The sequence below is a fragment of the Sphaerodactylus townsendi genome, linkage group LG06 (genome assembly GCF_021028975.2).
Source record: "Sphaerodactylus townsendi isolate TG3544 linkage group LG06, MPM_Stown_v2.3, whole genome shotgun sequence".
NCBI classification, from domain to species: Eukaryota; Metazoa; Chordata; class Lepidosauria; order Squamata; family Sphaerodactylidae; genus Sphaerodactylus; species Sphaerodactylus townsendi.
In genome coordinates, this window is record NC_059430.1 from 24,629,912 (window position 1) to 24,648,283 (window position 18,372).

Here is an 18,372-nt window from a genome sequence, read left to right on the forward strand (position 1 = left end):
TCACTCTTTTAATTCCAGTTAGACAAAGTTGCTTTTGTTCCCAGATACTATAACTATCAGGATTAACTAGAATTAATAAGCAAAGATCACTTTAAAGTGAAAGATCTTACCTGATCTGGGGAGGGTTTATGATTAGTTTGGTTGGAATGAGATGACGATTTGAGGTGGTCATCATCATAGTTATCTGCCATCAATTTCATGCGATTTTGTGTCTGCAAAAGATTAAAAAGAAAATCAATTTAAATTTCCTGCTATGCATATAATTAATTCCAATTTAAATTGACTTGGGAAACAGATTCCACACAGATAAGTCACAGGAAACACCTGCTAAAGGCAAAAGACTGATAAAATCGAACTATGAAAATGTGATTATATTGCACAAAATTATATTAATTGTAAGTGGAGGATACACAGGAAGTTGCGGGGGGCATATCATTTTCCTCTCCTCAACTATTTCTTCTTTCCTTTCTCTGAAAGCCTCCTTAGCCTCTTCCTTTTCTTGCTTCCCTCTTTCCTTTCTACTGAACAACCAACCTACTTTTATCTGCCCCACTGTCTTCATCTTTTCTTCCTTTCCACTGGCAGCCTCGATGGCTTATGTGTAGTGCCAGCCACTGAGGTGGACCCAGTTGTGTGGTGGGAAACCCATAAAAACTTGAGGGCCACCTTACATTCCCTTGAACCCCCTACCCTTTACAATTCTCTATTTCCTGTTTTCTGGCAACCCACATACAATAACTTTTCCCGTTTCCTTCTCTCCTTCCCACTCACCCACCTTTTGATCCCCCATCTTTATCTATATTATTTCACTTATATCCTGCCTTTCTGCACACTGGGAACCAAAAGCAATTAACATCATTCTCCTCTCTTCCACTTTATCCTGTGAGGCAAGGCTGAGAATATGTAATTGGCCCAAGGTCACCCAGTGGGCCTCCACATTGGAGAGGTGATTTGAACTGCACTCTCCCATATCCTTCTCTGAACCTCTAACCACTGCACTATGCTGGCTTTTGCATGGGGGTGGATTGAGTGACTGCCCTGGTAAGTATTGTAGAAGGCTTTCACGATCAGAATCATTGGGGTGTTGTGTGGTTTCCAGGCTGTATGGTCATCTTCTAGTAGCATTTTCTCCTGATGTTTTGCCGGCATCTGTGGCTGGCATCTTCAGAGGATCCTCTGAAGATGCCAGCCACAGATGCAGGCAAAATGTCAGGAGAAAATGCTACTAGAACACGGCCATACAGCCCGGAAACCACACAACATCCCTGCCCTGGTAAGCCTTTGTAGAAAAGTCCAAACAGCCCTGGAAAGGGCCCTGACCCTGCCTTTTACTGAAAGAAACTTAGGCTTGAAGTAGTGGTCACCTAGCAACAGCCACTGAGGGTATTGTTTTGTTTCTTAAAGCTACAGGCACTGTTTCTATCATTTTGAGGTTTTAACCCTCAATGTATTTGTCATGAGCCAGGATTCACTGTCATGAGGATTCTGATGTAAAACCTGAAGACAGGAAGTGCAAGACATGAGCAAGTAAAATGAATATACAACTCAAAGGCCAATGATGTGTAGTATTTAAAGTGTGAGATTAGGATCTGGGAGACCCATGTTTAAGTCCCAATTTTGCCACAGAAGTTTGCTTGATGACCTTGCACCAGTTACACACACTCAGACTAACCTATCTCACAAGGCTACTGTGAAGAAAAAATGGAAGGGAGGAGAATGTAAGCTGCTTTAGGTGTCTATTTGGGAGAAGGGTATACGTGAATAAGAATTATATTAGCATTTAGGACTGCAGAGGCATATTCGCTGTAAAGAAAAAGAGAAAATGAACTATATTCTGGAGGACTTCTTTATCTTCCCCAGTCTGTATTCTGTAATTCTATCTGCTTTGTTTTACCTAATGCATATAAATGTTTTTGCACCATTATTCTCCCCCAGTCAGTCTCTCTCTTGCTCTTTGTCTCCTCTCTCTCACACACTCACACAGATACACACAGAGAGAGTGTGGTCTAACCACTAAATGCTGTGGGAAAGAAATGAGTAACAGAGTTATGTCCCTGCTGTCTTGAATGCCTCAGGCTGAGAACTCCATGGCTGGTTGAAAAAATTATGTACCAGTAAGTTAAAATTTTTGGTGCAAAATCTAACTACCGGTACTTTCCAGAAAGGTTTTTCACTGCTCATGCACAACTGAAAGCGACTGGAAGTGGCAAGCAATGCAAAACATTACTTCTGTTACAAAAAAGCAATTCAAGGGAGCTATTGTCATGATCTGACCCTGTTTCAGCCTGATCCTGTCATTCCTCCCAGTTGGGATGTGAGATCCTCTGTCTGGGATTGTTATCTCTTGCCTGTTTTTAAGTTTCACTTCTAGGCATGGGCTAAAGATCTCGTTAAGGCAGCTGCTGGCTTTTACACTTCAAAGCAGTGAGCAGTATGGATTGTTTTGCTTTGGTGAAGGCTGTACCTCTGCCTTCCCATTGAAATTAAGGGGTGCCTGTTTCCCCTGGGAACTAGTGCTGAATGGCAGTGTTAAGCAACATGGAGGGGGGGGGAATGGAGTGAAGGAAGAATGGAAGCTGTTTTGGTGCTCAATTTTTAGTTCCATCAGTGGAAGTCCAAATGCTTAATCCTGATGCTATTTTCAATAAAGGAAATAGTTTCAACACAGTCTTGTTGTTGAACAGTCCAGGGGCATGACAGTTTGATGGAACTCTTTACATGTCTATCCTGTGGGGATAGATCCAAGTGATAGTCATGGTCAGTAACCCCAACACAGATGAAGGCACCACTTCACTTCTTCCTGATGATGATGGAAAAGAGCCCAAGGACGTGCGGGGGGGGGGGGGGGGTCCTTCCAAGCTGGATAATGGGGATGAAGCTGTACCAAATTCAACCCCTACAGGACCAGATGACCTTGGGCTCAGCAGCTTTCCATGGATTGGGACCCTAGCGTCACCATCGCATGTTCAGTATTGTCTGCTGTGGTTGCACATTCCTATGAGGTACTGCTGGTTGGGGGTGAACTGGAATGAGGCTGAGCTTGCAGAAGTGAGGGAGTCTTATCAATCACCCTCCATGGATCGGGACTTCCGTTGTTTGGAGGCTGTTAATAAAGCCCTATGAAGGGATGTGGGCAAGATGCAAAAAGGCTTTCAGGAGATCACAAGACAACTAGAGGCACTCCAGCATCAGGTACTGACAAAGGAGCAGGGGATAACCACCAGTACTTTCAGCTCCTAGCCCTCTCCCAAAAGTGGTGGGACCCGCTCTTGTGCTGCCCATGCAACCAGTGAGGCTTCTGCGTGTTCCAACTCCAGTGATAGGGTCACTTTGCAGTACGGTGGGCAGAGAGGGAAGGAGTCATTTGATGGAACAGCTGAGAAGTTGCTGCATTGGATCCAGGTGGTGACCTTCATGCATGATTGAACAGCTTCCTTTGCATCTGAAGAGAGCGGAGTGCACTGCTTCAGGGAGAGGCATTCACCTGGTCCATGGGGCTGTTTGCGGTGGGTGCACCCAAGCTGGGGACCTTCCACCAGTTTATGCTTGCCCTGTGTAATTGTTTTGAAGATCAGTTCCAGAAGGAGAAAGTCTGCATGCATCTGCAGCACCTAAAGCAAGGGACCTGATCCATCATTGAGTACGCCTCTAAATTTTGCCACCTTGCCAGCTGCATTCATACCTGGCCTGAGGCTACTCTTGTTAATTTCTTCAAGAACTGACTGAATTCAGATGGTCCCTGGTGCAGAGTGACCCCAGAACAATTCTGAGTGGACCTGGCTGGCCGGGGAGGCGGAAGGTCGCTTACAGGCAGTCAGGCAGTCCAAGCAGTGACAGGGGGCCCCCACCTACCCTAACCAAGCTGGGACTTCAATGAAAGGGGAGACCCGGAGCCTGAAACCCAGAGAGGAGTTGGATGTCACAGTGAGACGTGTTTCTTTCTGTGGTATCATCTCACACAAACCTCAGACCATGACAGGCTTCTGAAGATGCCAGTTATAGATGTGGTGAAATGTTAGCAGGAAAAAGTACCAGACCACGGTCACACAGCCTGGAAAACTCGCAACAGCCAGTCTCACATTGCATAGGGATTTTCTGCAATTTATCTGTGTATGTAGCCAAGAAGAGGCCTTTGTAAATTGCTTAAACTCTGCCACCTATGGTAAAAATCTTTATTTCTAAAATATTGTTGCTCATACATTTTTTTTACACATTTCTTCATATACCATTAGTTGCATTACAAATGTAAACACAGAAGCAAACATGAAGTTTATGTCAAAGTTATTTTTGCAAGGTTAAAATATCATTAAACTGCCGTCACCATGAACTGGAAGGTTATGATTTCTGAAGCAAAACTCTGGTACGGGCTACATGAGCTAAGATACTAGAAAAAAACAAAGATGCCCATCCACATATCTAAGATAGTCATTACAATACAATCCATTTTAAAAGTGCTGCATAGCTTATTCAACAGTACGAACATTTCATTTAATTATACAAACATTTTCATAAGAACATCTCTTATTCTCACTTGGATAATTTATAATTACGGCTACAAGCTTATAGCAAATCAACAGATTTGTTGATTTTAATTTTTGCAAACTAAGGGCACACTGAAAAAAAGGTTATGGTAGCTCCAGTATCCTAGTGTCATACAGAATCAACAGGGAAATATTTAAAAATTTATCTTTTGCTTATTAAACAAAGCTTACACTTCCTTTGATATCTCAAAAATGCAAGCGACACTTTGATGGTAGTCCTAGTTATAGCATTATCTCCCGACTATCAAAGCAGCCCACAGAGCCCAAACATATTCACTTCAGTTGCAGAAGTATTTTCAGATAATTCTCTCAACCAAAGATTTGGATGAAATTGGGATATTCAAACCAGCTCCTCCACTCCCTGTCTCCCCATCATATTATAAAGATCTCTGGAAACAATGATCTCAGCGTATATTGTCTCATTTTTGTGTAACCTGAACACTGCAGTTTCTGGCTTGGCTAATCACCCTAAACAAGCTCTATTAATGTTTTAGCATACAATTCGCAAAGTCCCAATGTGAGGCATGTCCTTGTGAAAAATAGACGTGGCAACTCAGTCATTTGGCAAATTAAAAAAGACAATGTTCTCCAGATTTCTCTCACTTCGTTTTTTAGTCAGTGTTGAATATTTCACTGAATACACAAACACTGAATACATAACCCTTTAAGCTCAGAAGGAAAATACATAGAGGCTCATTTTTAAATGTTTCAGTCACCGATAGCTCCCACTGTTTTCAAAATCCTGGTCAGTACATTATTTTGTTGTAAATACATCTTGATCAATCAATTTTGGTAGAAGGAAAACACAAAAAAGTTATTGTAATGGAAATGATCCCTGGATCAACTTGAGTAAACCCTGTAAAGCCCAAGAGAGGATCCAATCATCCTATATAAAATACACTGCTAACTCCTGCAAAGATGAAGATGTGACAGTTGCATTTTGAGTAATGTCCCCATTTAGTCTCTGTTTGGATTCCTGTAAAACAGTGTTCACATGATCAAATTGGGGATTTAAGTCAATCCATTTAGGCTTATATTCCCTCGGCACACGCTGAAGGTAGGTGTGGTAAATTAGTCATATGGATGAATCTGCCATGAGAACACAGACATTTGGAGAAGTCTCAGAACAGCCAATTCTTGTGTGACTTTTTCTGACCTCATCAACACCTCATACAGTCTACACATTATCACATAATCTGTCCAAATTAGTTCTCCATTTTTTTCCTTCTGAAACATCTCTTTGAAATCTATTAAGGTTCTTACAATAACTTTTGCCTATGCCTGGAAAATGCCTTGCTGTGTCCTACAACTTGGCCATGATCCTGTTTACTGTTCATTGTCCACATACCTAAGAAAGTCATTACAATACAACGAACATTAAAAGCATTTTTGAAAAAAAAATTATGCTTGGAAACATGAGCAGTTTTTTTTATAAAAGATAGAACAGATCTCTCCCCCGCCCCCCCAAATATGATTATGACTTTCTAGAAAACCTTTTATGTGTGGTGTGGCCCTGAAGTCCACTATCCATTTCCAACTACAATGGTAGGGATTATTGTAAAAAGTACTACTCCATTTTAAAGTGAGCATCTAGCTCTGCTGAAGCAAAAACAGAGAACTCAATATTAAAGAATAAATTTGTTGAAGAAAGGCAAGAATAACAAGATCAGTTTCTGGTGGTTGATATTATAACTTCTATGTCTATTATGAAGGCTCCCAGAGTATTACATACTTATCTTAAGTAGTTATAGGCCCTTTTGATCTTGAATTACAGCTTGTTGCATCACAGGCTTCCTAACAAGTGTGAAATAAAGACACAGCACTGTGGTGAACATTTTCACCCCTTGTTTACAGACCCTGGAAATAAAGGGAAAACACCTGAACTACCTTTTGACCAGAATTCTTAGATGTGGTAGCACAATGTCCAAGATCATACACTTCACATATCTAAAAGGGTTAGCAATAGGCAATTCTTTTTTTAAAAACCCCATGAATCTGGGAAGAAGTCCAAATGTGATTACTTTTAAACTGGGAATGTGCTATTTCACGCTCTTGCAAAATAAATGACTGGGGTGGTGATGTGGGAAATTAGTCTGGTTATCAGTGTTTATAAAAACCCTGCAATGATTTCAGAACACTAGGAAGGAATGTGAGAATTACTTTACTGGAAACCTCCACTCATGAAATGTATGGGGTTCCTTTCAGTCACAATATTTGCTGCATATACAACTAGACTCCACAGTAATCTCTTATAGTCATCGCCATGAGCAGCATTCACATTTTAGTAACTAATGCTCATTAAATACATAGGTATCATATATAGGTCTAATATATAGATATCATTCAACATCCATATTAAAACAAAAAACAAAAGCTACCAAGGTCAACAAAACAGGAGCCACCTGAGAAACAGGAGGATACAATTTACCTGATTAACAACTTCATGTTAATGAATGTTACTGATACTTCTTATTGATTTTACCGTGCATAAACCTGAACTATAGTAAATGTATTATAGAACAAAGTATCTGGTTTAATTTAGGAAAGAGCTACATGTAGAGAGAAGATACATTCATAATTTATCATTTCAAATGGGGGGGGGGGGGCAAAGTAAAGAAGTGGCACTTTTAACCAAATCCTGAGCTCTGCAGTAAGTTATATATTTTTTAAAGTGGGTAGAGGGCAGACTATGCCTTCTTTAAATATATGACCACATAAGCAGTCTCAGTGCACACATAGCTGATGTTAAATGCTGAGGTGAAGCAGTATAAAAGCTAGGGCCTTTAATTCTTTTCATTCAGGTGATTTGGAGTATTTCATGGAGCTGGGTGAAGGTAGGTGGGAAGATTAATACGTAGGAAGATTAATACGTATATTTGAAACATTTATGTATATCACTAGTCTGAAGTCTGAATGACTGCATGTGAAGCATACAGCAAAGTTTCTGACTGATTATACGTGAAGCAGGTATGTGAAGAACTCTCATAACATATTCCAAATAATCCATATACTGCTCACTTCTTACATCAGCAGGTAAATCTGTTTCATGGGAAAATTAATACAACAATAGGAATTAGCTCCATGTTCCCTTTTCACCCAGCATTACCAAGTCAAAGGGGAACAAAACCGCTGTCTCCCTGGCACCCACACCTGTATTAAGGGTATTGAGGGTACTGGGACACAAATTAACAGCTTGTGTTCAAGACTAATGAAAATTATAATAGGGATGAACGACAAATAAAGTTGCCTTATAGTATACCAAGGAGAGACCATTGGTCCAAAAGGTCAGTACTGGCTGTTGTGATTGGTAGAATCTCTCCAGGGCCTTTCACATCACCTACATTCTTTTAACAGGAAATGCAAGGGATTGAATCTGGAACCTTCTGCATACAAACAAAATGTCTGACCTTTGATGCATAGCTTCCCTCCGAGTATATGACTTTGATTGCTACTGCTTGAATACTATTAATAGAACTACTACCACCCAGTACTATTCTTGTTTGTTCTAAAGCTAAGATCATCACAGCAATTTTGACCTAGTAGTTTAGAAATGTAGCTTTAGAAGTGTCATATTCAAGAGCCTCCACAAAATATGGCATGAGAACAAACTGACGATGTCTCATATACCTTACAGAGTACATACAATACATTTAGTGTTGGATATAAATCACTGGTTTGGACAGCCCTCACTTAATTTGGATTCAATGAAAAGGAGTCTTTACTTCAGATCCAATATTTGGCCAATATTGTCTGTTTTGAAAGATTTCCACATTTGGATGGTTACAGCTTTGCTAAATCCAGAGATCAGAGCAAAACGTACACAAAATCATGACAATCTTCAAATCAATTTGTTTTGAAATCTTCACATGTAGGAGAATACCCAAAGGATTTTAACATTACCAAAATGTGATTGGCACTGCTTTTACCTTATTGATCCTGCATTCAACAGCTAAGAATCACTGCCATTTACAGGGACTTGGTACTCAAACCTGTTTCTTAAATCCCAAACAAGTACAGCCTCATTATCCTGAGGAATCTAGGGTATTTCATGTTACAGGTTGAACTGTAACAGGCAAGAAGAATCTTGCTTATGAAAGAAGCCTAACCATGTGATCTTAGGATTTCTGAAACGTGGTAGAGGCTATGAAATGTTATAACTCAGCAGTTTAACTAATGAGAAGGCAGGCACAGCATATCTTTGCTGTATAATTAATGATACTATAAAACTGAAGAACAGTGCAAAAAAAGGCAACTGGGTTTTATATTGAACTTAATGACCTTGCGTGCACTGGTGCTCGGTGACAAATTATGAAGGTTCCTTTGATGAGAATGTAACCAGCAAATAAGAGGGTTTCTTGGAAGAGGGCAGTCATGCTGACCCCTCAAAAGAAAATAATTAGGTAATAAATTTTAATAATTGGATAAGCAAACAATTTTACCACTTAGTAAGAATGAGTTTGGGTGAGGTCCCTATGATCAATGAAAAAGGGTAAACTACACCAGAGCGAGAGAATGAAGTCTGACTTTCTTCCTCAAATTTAATTCCACCTTCAACCCAATTTCCCAATCCCTTTTCTTTAACAACAGCTGCATTGCTTTTCTGATCCCTCTTTAATGATGCTTTTGTCCCTTCTTCATTTCATCTCCACTTCTGAATTCAAAGCCACTGAGTTTACTGACAGATAGTTTCATGACAGCGGGTAAACCTTGGAGATCTTAGCTTTTAACCAGATGTAACGAGAAGGGTACAATTTGTGGACAATATTGTTATAAAACCATTTGCTATTTGTCTTCATGGCTTCATTGTCCATGTGCCGTACTTGTCTTTATACTTTCTCTTTTATTTGCTTCATAATTTCATTCATCCATGATTCCTAGTTGGTTTATCTAAAATGCATTAGCAGTTTCATCATTTTCCCATTATTCTTGCATATTTATTTATTTATTATGTTAATATTTGATAAGGTTATTTCCTATACTTGTTTGTTTGTTGTGCATAATATACCAGTGTTGGCCTGCTGGGGTAAATGAGGACCAAGTTTTTCAAAGTCAACTTTAGATCAACTAAAGGATCTTATGTTCTTAACTATTGGATGTACCAAAAATATTAGAAAACATGTGCATGTTCCCCTCATTTAAAAACACAGACGTAATATTATAGCTTATATTTTACACTTTCAATTACTGGGATTCAAACATGCAATGTAGTGATAGCGACACTACACTGGATGTAATTTGAGGATCTAGCAGATCTTACAGCTTTTCAGCAGAGTCTATTTTCAGTGATTTTTCTATTTTTTTTAATACACAGACACACAATATCAAATTTTAAACTTTTTTTTATTATCCAAGTGCCTTTTCTGATCTTTTTAGGGAAGTGTCAGAAACTGCTGAAGTAAGGGATTCAATCAGACACATGGCGAGAGGATCTAAACAGCACTAAAATTAATGATGTGTCAGTAAAATTGTCTATAATTTCAATTTCCTCATCTGAATTTTCCAGCAATGAGTAAATTGCTGTAATGAAAATAGTCAATTTGGATCCAAAGCAAGGGGTTATTTTGCCAACTGAAGGAAAACTGAGAAGTACAGCTCAACTCTCAGGTAGAAGTTACAAGATGTAGTTCAGCTGTCACACATACTTCAGTGATAGGTTGAATATACATCCAATATAAATGAAAATGTTGGAAAAGGGCAAAATTTACTGTTATAATTTAATAATCACTCAATGAACACAATCTGTGCTAATGGGAAAATTCATGACTCAAATGTTTCAATTTCAGTGCATTTACTGGATAGCAAATGGCAGGCCTGCAAAACATAAGATTCAACAAACCAAGCACAACCCAACATCTAAACATGGTGGCCAAAAGGCTTGATGGGTTTTCTACATTTCCTGCTTCCTGCAGATGTGTTATAAAAGGGAGGGGGGAGTGACCATGGGTACCTATCAGGGCACAATACGTGGCTGCTGGGAAGTGCTTGGCTTGGTAGGTCACGCTACACCAGCTCAGTTTAAAGAAAGGCTTAACCTTCACCTACAAAAACTGAATCGACCAATCTACAGCTGCAACAATTACCAAGAAAGACATTTCATGATTTGTTCCTCTAAAACTGAAGTTTACGTAGTTATAGGTCTGTATCAAAATACAGATTACAAAGTCTTAACCCATGATTTTGGAAAGTGGTGGCAGCAATTGTGGCTGATTCCTCATTCCCATGGCAGATCCTCATTTTGCCCCTCCTGTAGGAGTCTCAGGAATTAAATTCCAGCAGTTCAGTGCCATCCCTTCCAACAGGTTAAAAGCCCTTGCAACTTCTGAGTGTGTGATTGGGATACTGGTTATATCTGCAACTATAAAGAGGACAGGAGATGTTTCTTTTTAAAATAATTCTTACTAACCCCACTGGATAAAACAATAGTTATTTAGGGACAACATGAAAAACTACCACAGTTGAAGGTGACACAACAGTCTTATATCATCACTTCTCAACCCAAGAAAGACAATGACTGGCAGGCAAAGTATTAAAAGTTTAATAAAAGAACACTGTAATTCCAATGGACTGCTTGCAAAACAACAACAAAAGCAAGCCCTGTACAGCAATCCTCATCTAAGAATTCAGCTTTTCCTTTTAATTAGCAAAGAATACTTTGGGTGGTTTGGGAATTAACTGAATAAAGCTGATTAACATCCAATATTTATAAGAAAAACAAAACAACAGTCATACTGCTATACAACCTAGCACTCTGCAGGCAGCTTCAAAGAGTCCTACTTCAACAGAAAAAAACACTCTACTCCAATTCCAGGAATTGTTCCTGGGAAGGAAAAAAAAACTCCTTACCAATAGATACAAATTTCTGGATTCTAAAGTGATGGGGACTGCTCAATGTCAGCTTAACACAGGCTGTCTGCAAGAGCCCAGGAACAGATCTGTGCATACGCATGAATGTGCCTGTCTGCATCATGTAAACACTGCTGATAGCAACATTATTTAAAGAAACAAAACTATGTGTGCCTGCTATTAAGCTCCAGTAGATTAATAATCAAAGCTGGCTCAACAAAAGGAACAGACTTGTCCTATTTCCATGTTTAAGCATAGCCAAGTATTTTTACAACAACTGTTTGAGACGAACAGTAAGTTTAGTTGCTGGATAGAATATGCTACACTGGGGCTTTGATTGACAGGAGGGGAAAATCAGCCATTCAAATCAGCCCCTACGAGTGCTGCTCCACCATCCAGCAGAAGAGTCCTCTCTCTTGTGATGAGCAGACCTTCAACAATTTAGTCTGACTCCACAGAAAGGGCAAACTGGTGTGGGTGAAATCCTGTGCGTGAGAAAGGATCTAATTTAGTGGCTAGTCAATAAAAAACAGTGCCTGAAAGTATTGTAGAAAAGTCTAGCTACTCTCTGAAATCACAACCAGTTTAAATGTTTGTACCTCAGCCAAGTTTCTACTTTATCTACCTGGACACCTGTGCTGTTGGTTTGTTCCTTTAAAACCAACCTGTAAATAAATAAACCTTCTTAGTTGTTTATACATTCATCCAGCCTCAGTGATCTCAATAGTCTTCTTGTGCACCACAAAACTTACCTCACAGTAGCAAACCCAAAGCCTATACACTCGCTACCTGAAGAACATCTGGAAACTGAGGAGAAATAAGTTTAGGAGGCTATGTGTGTCCCCTCAGAAGGGAAAACAGTTTGTCACGGGGCATACCCAGAAACACCTTCTTAAAAGGACCTTTCCTTCCACTAAGCAAACATGGAAGGGCTTCCCCATTATCTTTGCGATTCTTATGATAAACAAACTTAATATAAAATAGAACACTGATTGCCGTGGATCACTTATCTTAAAATTTTTTTTCATGTTTAATTATTACTGGCTGCCTATATGTATTTTTTTTAAACAAGCACATTCATTCTTTAACATATTGAAGGACTGCTCTGGGAGAGCAAAGGTTGCAACATTGAACGTCCTCCCCCAGCTAATCAGTTGGCATCTTTTCCAAATATCCTGAACCATTTTTCTCCAAGCTAGATCCTGGTGATAAAGTTGTACAAATAAATGTGCAGTGAGCATGTTTCCACAGTGGCTCTACCACTGTCAAACAGTGGCTCTACCACTGTCAAACCACAAACCAGTGTCAGCCATTTTCATAATTCTGCTAATTGTTAGACCCTGCATCAACAGCAGGCACAAACAGCCAACCCTCCTCAAAAATAAGTTATAGGCAGACAGAGCATTCCTATCTTTCCACACAATTCCTCAAGGAGAACCACAGAAAAATACCTATCCATCGACACTATCCACATGTCTGGCCCACTGGCAGACATACTTCCTGTCCATTCTCATGGTCACCACAATTAGTATATAGAGGCACAGAGAATTCCTGTCCATCATCCCTGTCAGTGATACACGATAAAAGGGTTACTATACAACACTTTTGAGGGGATCGTGAAGGCTGCTTTCTTATGTCAAATCTGCATGACAGTTCAGATAACACCACCAACTGTCAAACATTTGAATGTGCACAAAAAAAAGGAAAAGCAGCCCTTCCATTTTACATTACCCAAAAGTTATTTAGATCAACTAGTTAAATCTTATGCCCACCTGTTATTTATTCTTTATTATGTAGCTAGCACTAAAACCCATTGTGGGGGAAAGGGGACACGCGCAAGCATTCTCCCCTGCAATGGGCTTTACTGCCGCTTTACCCAGGCCCTCCCCCTCTTGCTGGGCTGCTTCCTACCTTTCTGTCGAGGATGCTGGGGTCCTTGGACTCAAGTAAGTGTGGAAGGTGGGGGGGGGGAAATGGGATTATTTGTGGTGTTGTAAGGGGGGAATGGGGTTATTTGGGTAGATGGGATGGCGGAATTGGGTTGTTTGGGGTGGTGGGAGGGGTGCTGAGAGACTGGTGTATGAACTTCTGGTAGACTACTTCCCCCTGCCTTTTTCTTGCTCTGAATGTTTGTCTCAATGTCACAGTAGTAGTAGCAACAGTAGAAGAAGAGAAGGAGGAGGAGTAGCAGCAGCAGTAGTAGTACTGGAAGCTATAAGAGGGGTGGCATGCAAGGGAGGGGAGGGGGCCCGGCATCTGGCCCCGCTGTCACCGGGGACTGCTATGTCGATGATGGTCACTTGTTGTTGTTGTTTAAATTTAATAGATCGCCCTACCCCTGAAGGGCTCAGGGCGGTGTATAATAAAACCAACAACAAATAATGATAAAACATAACACAACAATATAAATCAAATGTGCATTAAAATCCATTAAAATAGTAGCAGCATCATAACTCAGATGAACCATATTGGGGATGGCATCTGAACCCCAAACTCTCTACCTCCTGCCCCCATGGGAAGGGACTGGCAGATCGCTGCAGGTGGTAACCGGATGGTACAGGGGCATCTTAGATATTTATAAGAACCCTACAGTGTTACAAAAGACAGAAGACCTACAATGGGAAGGGCAAATCAGGCTTGATTATGGTAAGAGGAAGGGAGGAAGTTATATCAGGATTCTGAAGCAGAAGTTTAGACATCTGGAAATAACAAGGAAAAAGACAGAACAGATGGTAAAAAAAGAGCTGAGCAGAATCCAGATTTCCCCAGGTCTCCCAGGCAATGGATTCTTCTAAGGCCAGTCCAGCACAACTCATTGAAACCTAAGCTGTCTCCTTCTGGGATATGAAAAAGGACAACACAGATTTTAAAAGTTCCTCTGGACATTTACAGCTTCTATACAAAGTTTGAATAACGCTCATGTAAATTTTAGTGGATCGCTGGTTCTCCCCCTGGTCAAAAAAAGTACTCCTTTAAATCAACAGTTACAGAAGTTCAGTACCTTGCTACAGTAATGAAAGGGAAAGGAACAGGGTTTTGTAAATGATTGGGGTTGAGGGGGCCCAAGAAGACTCTAGAATGCTTACTATAACACCTTGCTTCTAATCTACATACATTTGAGGCAACCAACTAATTCCTGAAAATACAGTCATGTTAAAATCATAACAATTAAGACAAGACCAAAATACAGCTGCACTCTTTTCCACAGAAATATAATGTAGAATTGTACATTAATCTACCATTTCCTGGACCTTCTTTGTTCTAGAATGCTCTGCTTGGTCCTAATGCCTAACTAATTCTGTCCCCAAGGCACTAGGACCCAAAATGAGGCATAACATTTAAGTCATGCAATTAAAATTTTAAAAAAGCCACTAAAACCATTTCACAATACCTGAAGAAACACTTTCATACCAACCTATTAGAAGTCAGGCACAGAGTTCATTGCACTGATAACCTGTGTAGACTTACCTCACACTATGACAAGTTTCCTTTAAAGAATGTACACACACATCCTAGATAATGGCAGCAAAACAAAACAGCTGATGTGGAGAACACAGGGAAAGAAAATAGAGTCCTCCCTATATTAATAAGCTGGATGGTGGTGGTGGTGGTGGTTGGGGAGGGGGGTGATATGGAAAGAAATAAATGTAGCTACCATTAATTGTTTAAGAATAAGAATTTCCCTTGCCTATTCAGTTTATTTCTAATCCCATTTCTGCCTACTCTCTGTACTTCCTTAAATCATCTCACACAATCTTTTGGAACTGGCAAACAACCACAAATATTTGTTACAGAATTAATTTGTCCCTCTGCCAAATGGAATATGATAAAAATACACACACAATATCAAACTGACCCTGCATGTTTCATTTGTTGGAGGTCTGCCAGTGAGAACTGTGTGTCGATTATGATCTTATTTCTTTAGCCACAAGAATGAGTGATGGGTAGAAGCTCCAACCCTTGGTGAATAACCTTCACTTAATTATGGAAAAAAACCGTTAAATGCGCGCCAAAGGAAAGATTTTTAAAGCCATAACCATACAAGGTAACAAAGAATAAACATTTGGATTGAATATTCATGTTTATACATAGCTTTTCTTTTGCCCAAACTTCCTATTGGTTATATACTATAGTAGACTTCAGTTATATAAATTTGTTGAAGAGTCACATTAGTCACTTCCTTATTATGAGAATGGGGCATCATAAAAACAGTCTCAGGCAGAGCCTTTCACATCACCTATAACCTGATCCTCACTAGGGATGATGGAGATGGAACCTGGGATCTTCTGCTTGCCAAACAGATGCTCCTCTTCTGAGATATGGCCCCTCCTTACCCTTCTATGTAATTTCTGCATAATTTAATGCATCCAGTTAATACTTAAGTTGTGTTTAAGCTCTACTGAGATTTCTATTTGGTTCCAGATTTCTGCAATCCAAACCCTACTGAATATCCCATTCTGAATGTCCCATTCTGTTGACTATATTGATTTATACTGTTTAGTCCGCCTTGAGTCTTAGGCTGTTTCTGCATAGCCAAACAGCAGCGCCCTAGGGACAGTAAAAACACCATCCCTGGGGTGCTGTTCGCACAGCTAGCAGCACCATGCTCATGCCCCCCCCCCAAGCGGTGTGAAGACGCCGCTTTTGAACCTTGCTCATTGAGTTCGCACTGCGGTTCGCACCACGCCAGCGTGAGGGCGCCGCTTTTGACCCCTCCAATGTTTGCGAGGCTCTTACTTTTCCTTCCTGTGCAGCTCTGGACGACTGCAAAGACATGCCCACATTGCCCTTCAACCCCCAGGGGTCGGAGGGCAGGGTGGGTGTGCCTTTGCAGTCGTCTAGAGCTGCACAGGAAGGAAAGGTAAGTGCCTCGCAAACACCCTGGGCTGCTCCGTGCAGCGCCGCCCCTTTGGGCAGTGTCGGCATCGGGACTGCCCACATGGGACCGTGTGAGCGGTCCTGAAACTCCACCGGCTTTAACTTATTTAATTGAAAATTTGTTTAACTGAAAATTTATTAATATGACCCCCAACAAGAACAGACTACTAGATGTCCTTAAGTTGTGATCACTCAACCCCAGCCCGAAAGATACTCTGCTTTGCAGAGTGATAGCCTTGCAAACCAATGCTCCATTTATTTACTTTCAAGAGCAGAAGTCCCATTTTAAGAATTCTTTGAATGATAACAAACATAGAGATAGTGCTAAGTGACACCTAAAAAGCTTATGATGGAGAACCTTTGACATCTAAAACAAAAAGACATGCCAGGAAAGTCCATTCCACTGTGGTTTCTATGGGCAACTACAGGATTATAAACTATAATAATCACTTATTAAAATTTGAAAAATATGTTGCATGACCTATCTAGTAGATATACATTGCATTCAAACAACTTATCTGGATGTAATTCCAGAATGGGTGCTTCTCCACAAGTATAGGAGAACTGTGCCTTACAATCCAAGTATACTGGCTTACACTCACTAGAACATCTGGACTTTGTTAGACAGCTTCCAGTACTGTTTCGCCGAAGCAGTCCTGCCTTCCCCTCTCCACGAAAGGGCCTCTCAACCACTATTTCACCATCAACCAAGTGAGACAGCTAAATATCTCGGGGGCAATTAAACTAGGGCCACAATATATGGAGACACTTGCAGCTCATCCTTGCAACAATACAGGAAATACAGCAGGAACACTGACAACCAATCTGGAACAGGCAGTTCAATTTACTGGAACAGTCTGGTCAACGCTAAGTGCTTTGATACATATTCATCTCTGTAATAGCTCATTCCTGTAGCAACCAGCCCAGGAACTTTAAATTAAAACAACACTAATAACATATCCTCTTTCTGAAAAGCTTCGCCTCATCCAAGTTAAAGCACACATATACACACCAAAATTAAAGAAACAGAGTGTCTTTGGCAAAACTTTTTCCCTCTCTTAAACAGTAACCAATTTGCTATTTGAGTGGGTGGGAAAATGATATTGTGTGAGGAATTAAAATGGAGAACTTGGATGAAGAGGACAATCACAGAATCCTGCTATATATTTATTCCTTCCTGGGTTGAGCAACAGAGCTTATTCAGAGAAACATTTAAAACAATTTTGATGTATGACACCTTGAAAAGCTGACATTAATCACTTTATTGACGAATTTCTTCCTCACAACAGCAACTGAGAATGTGTTGTACTCCAAACAATCTAATCTGATTTAGTGAATTCTGCAGGCTTACAGACATTTTCCCTTCCTCTAACTTCAGTGAAGGTTACATTGGCACCAGGGTTTTCATTACTGGATCTTGAATAAATGACTTTTGAAGTACAAGTGGAAGCACACCTTCCGTAATCAAAACAAAATCCACTTTACAGAGACTTAATGTTTGTTACTGAGACTATAAAGAGATTTATAAATCAAAGCTTATCAGGAAAAAGTCACAGCATGGAGTATCAGGGCAATGGTCCATCTAGTCTAGCATTTTGTCTTCCAGAAGTGATCAGCTGACTATTTCAAAGCAGTTCACAGACAGGGCAGGGTGATGACAGCTAGCCTACAGCTTTAATTAGCTAAATGTATACCAAACCTGAACACTGAATTTGTGCTTTTGATTATCAGGCTTACTGGAAAACATTAGTCACTTCTATTCACTATTAAATATCTTTAAGAACATAAGAACATAAGAACAAGCCAGCTGGATCAGACCAAAGTCCATCTAGTCCAGCTCTCTGCTACTCGCAGTGGCCCACCAGGTGCCTTTGGGAGCTCACATGTAGGATGTGAACGCAATGGCCTTCTGCGGCTGTTGCTCCCGATCACCTGGTCTGTTAAGGCATTTGCAATCTCAGATCAAAGAGGATCAAGATTGGTAGCATGGAGTCAGCAGTTAACCATGGTCTCTGGAACCAGCAGAGAGGAGTAGCAGCAGAAGAGACTTGGCCAGGAAGAGCAGAGTGACCTGCTGGTGTTCATTTTGGAGGGCTTTTCTCAAAGCCAC

General features: G+C 40.3%; 1 protein-coding gene across 9 annotated transcripts in view; it reads right to left on the reverse strand.

Moving 5' to 3' along the window:
* Positions 1–18,372, reverse strand: part of ERC1 (ELKS/RAB6-interacting/CAST family member 1) — a 214,022-nt gene that overhangs the window by 35,424 nt on the left and 160,226 nt on the right. For all 9 annotated transcript variants that reach the window (XM_048499842.1, XM_048499841.1, XM_048499840.1 and 6 more), the window contains one exon: positions 111–212. In XM_048499842.1, the coding sequence (XP_048355799.1) occupies positions 111–212 (102 nt within the window). The remainder of the gene's footprint in view (positions 1–110; positions 213–18,372) is intronic.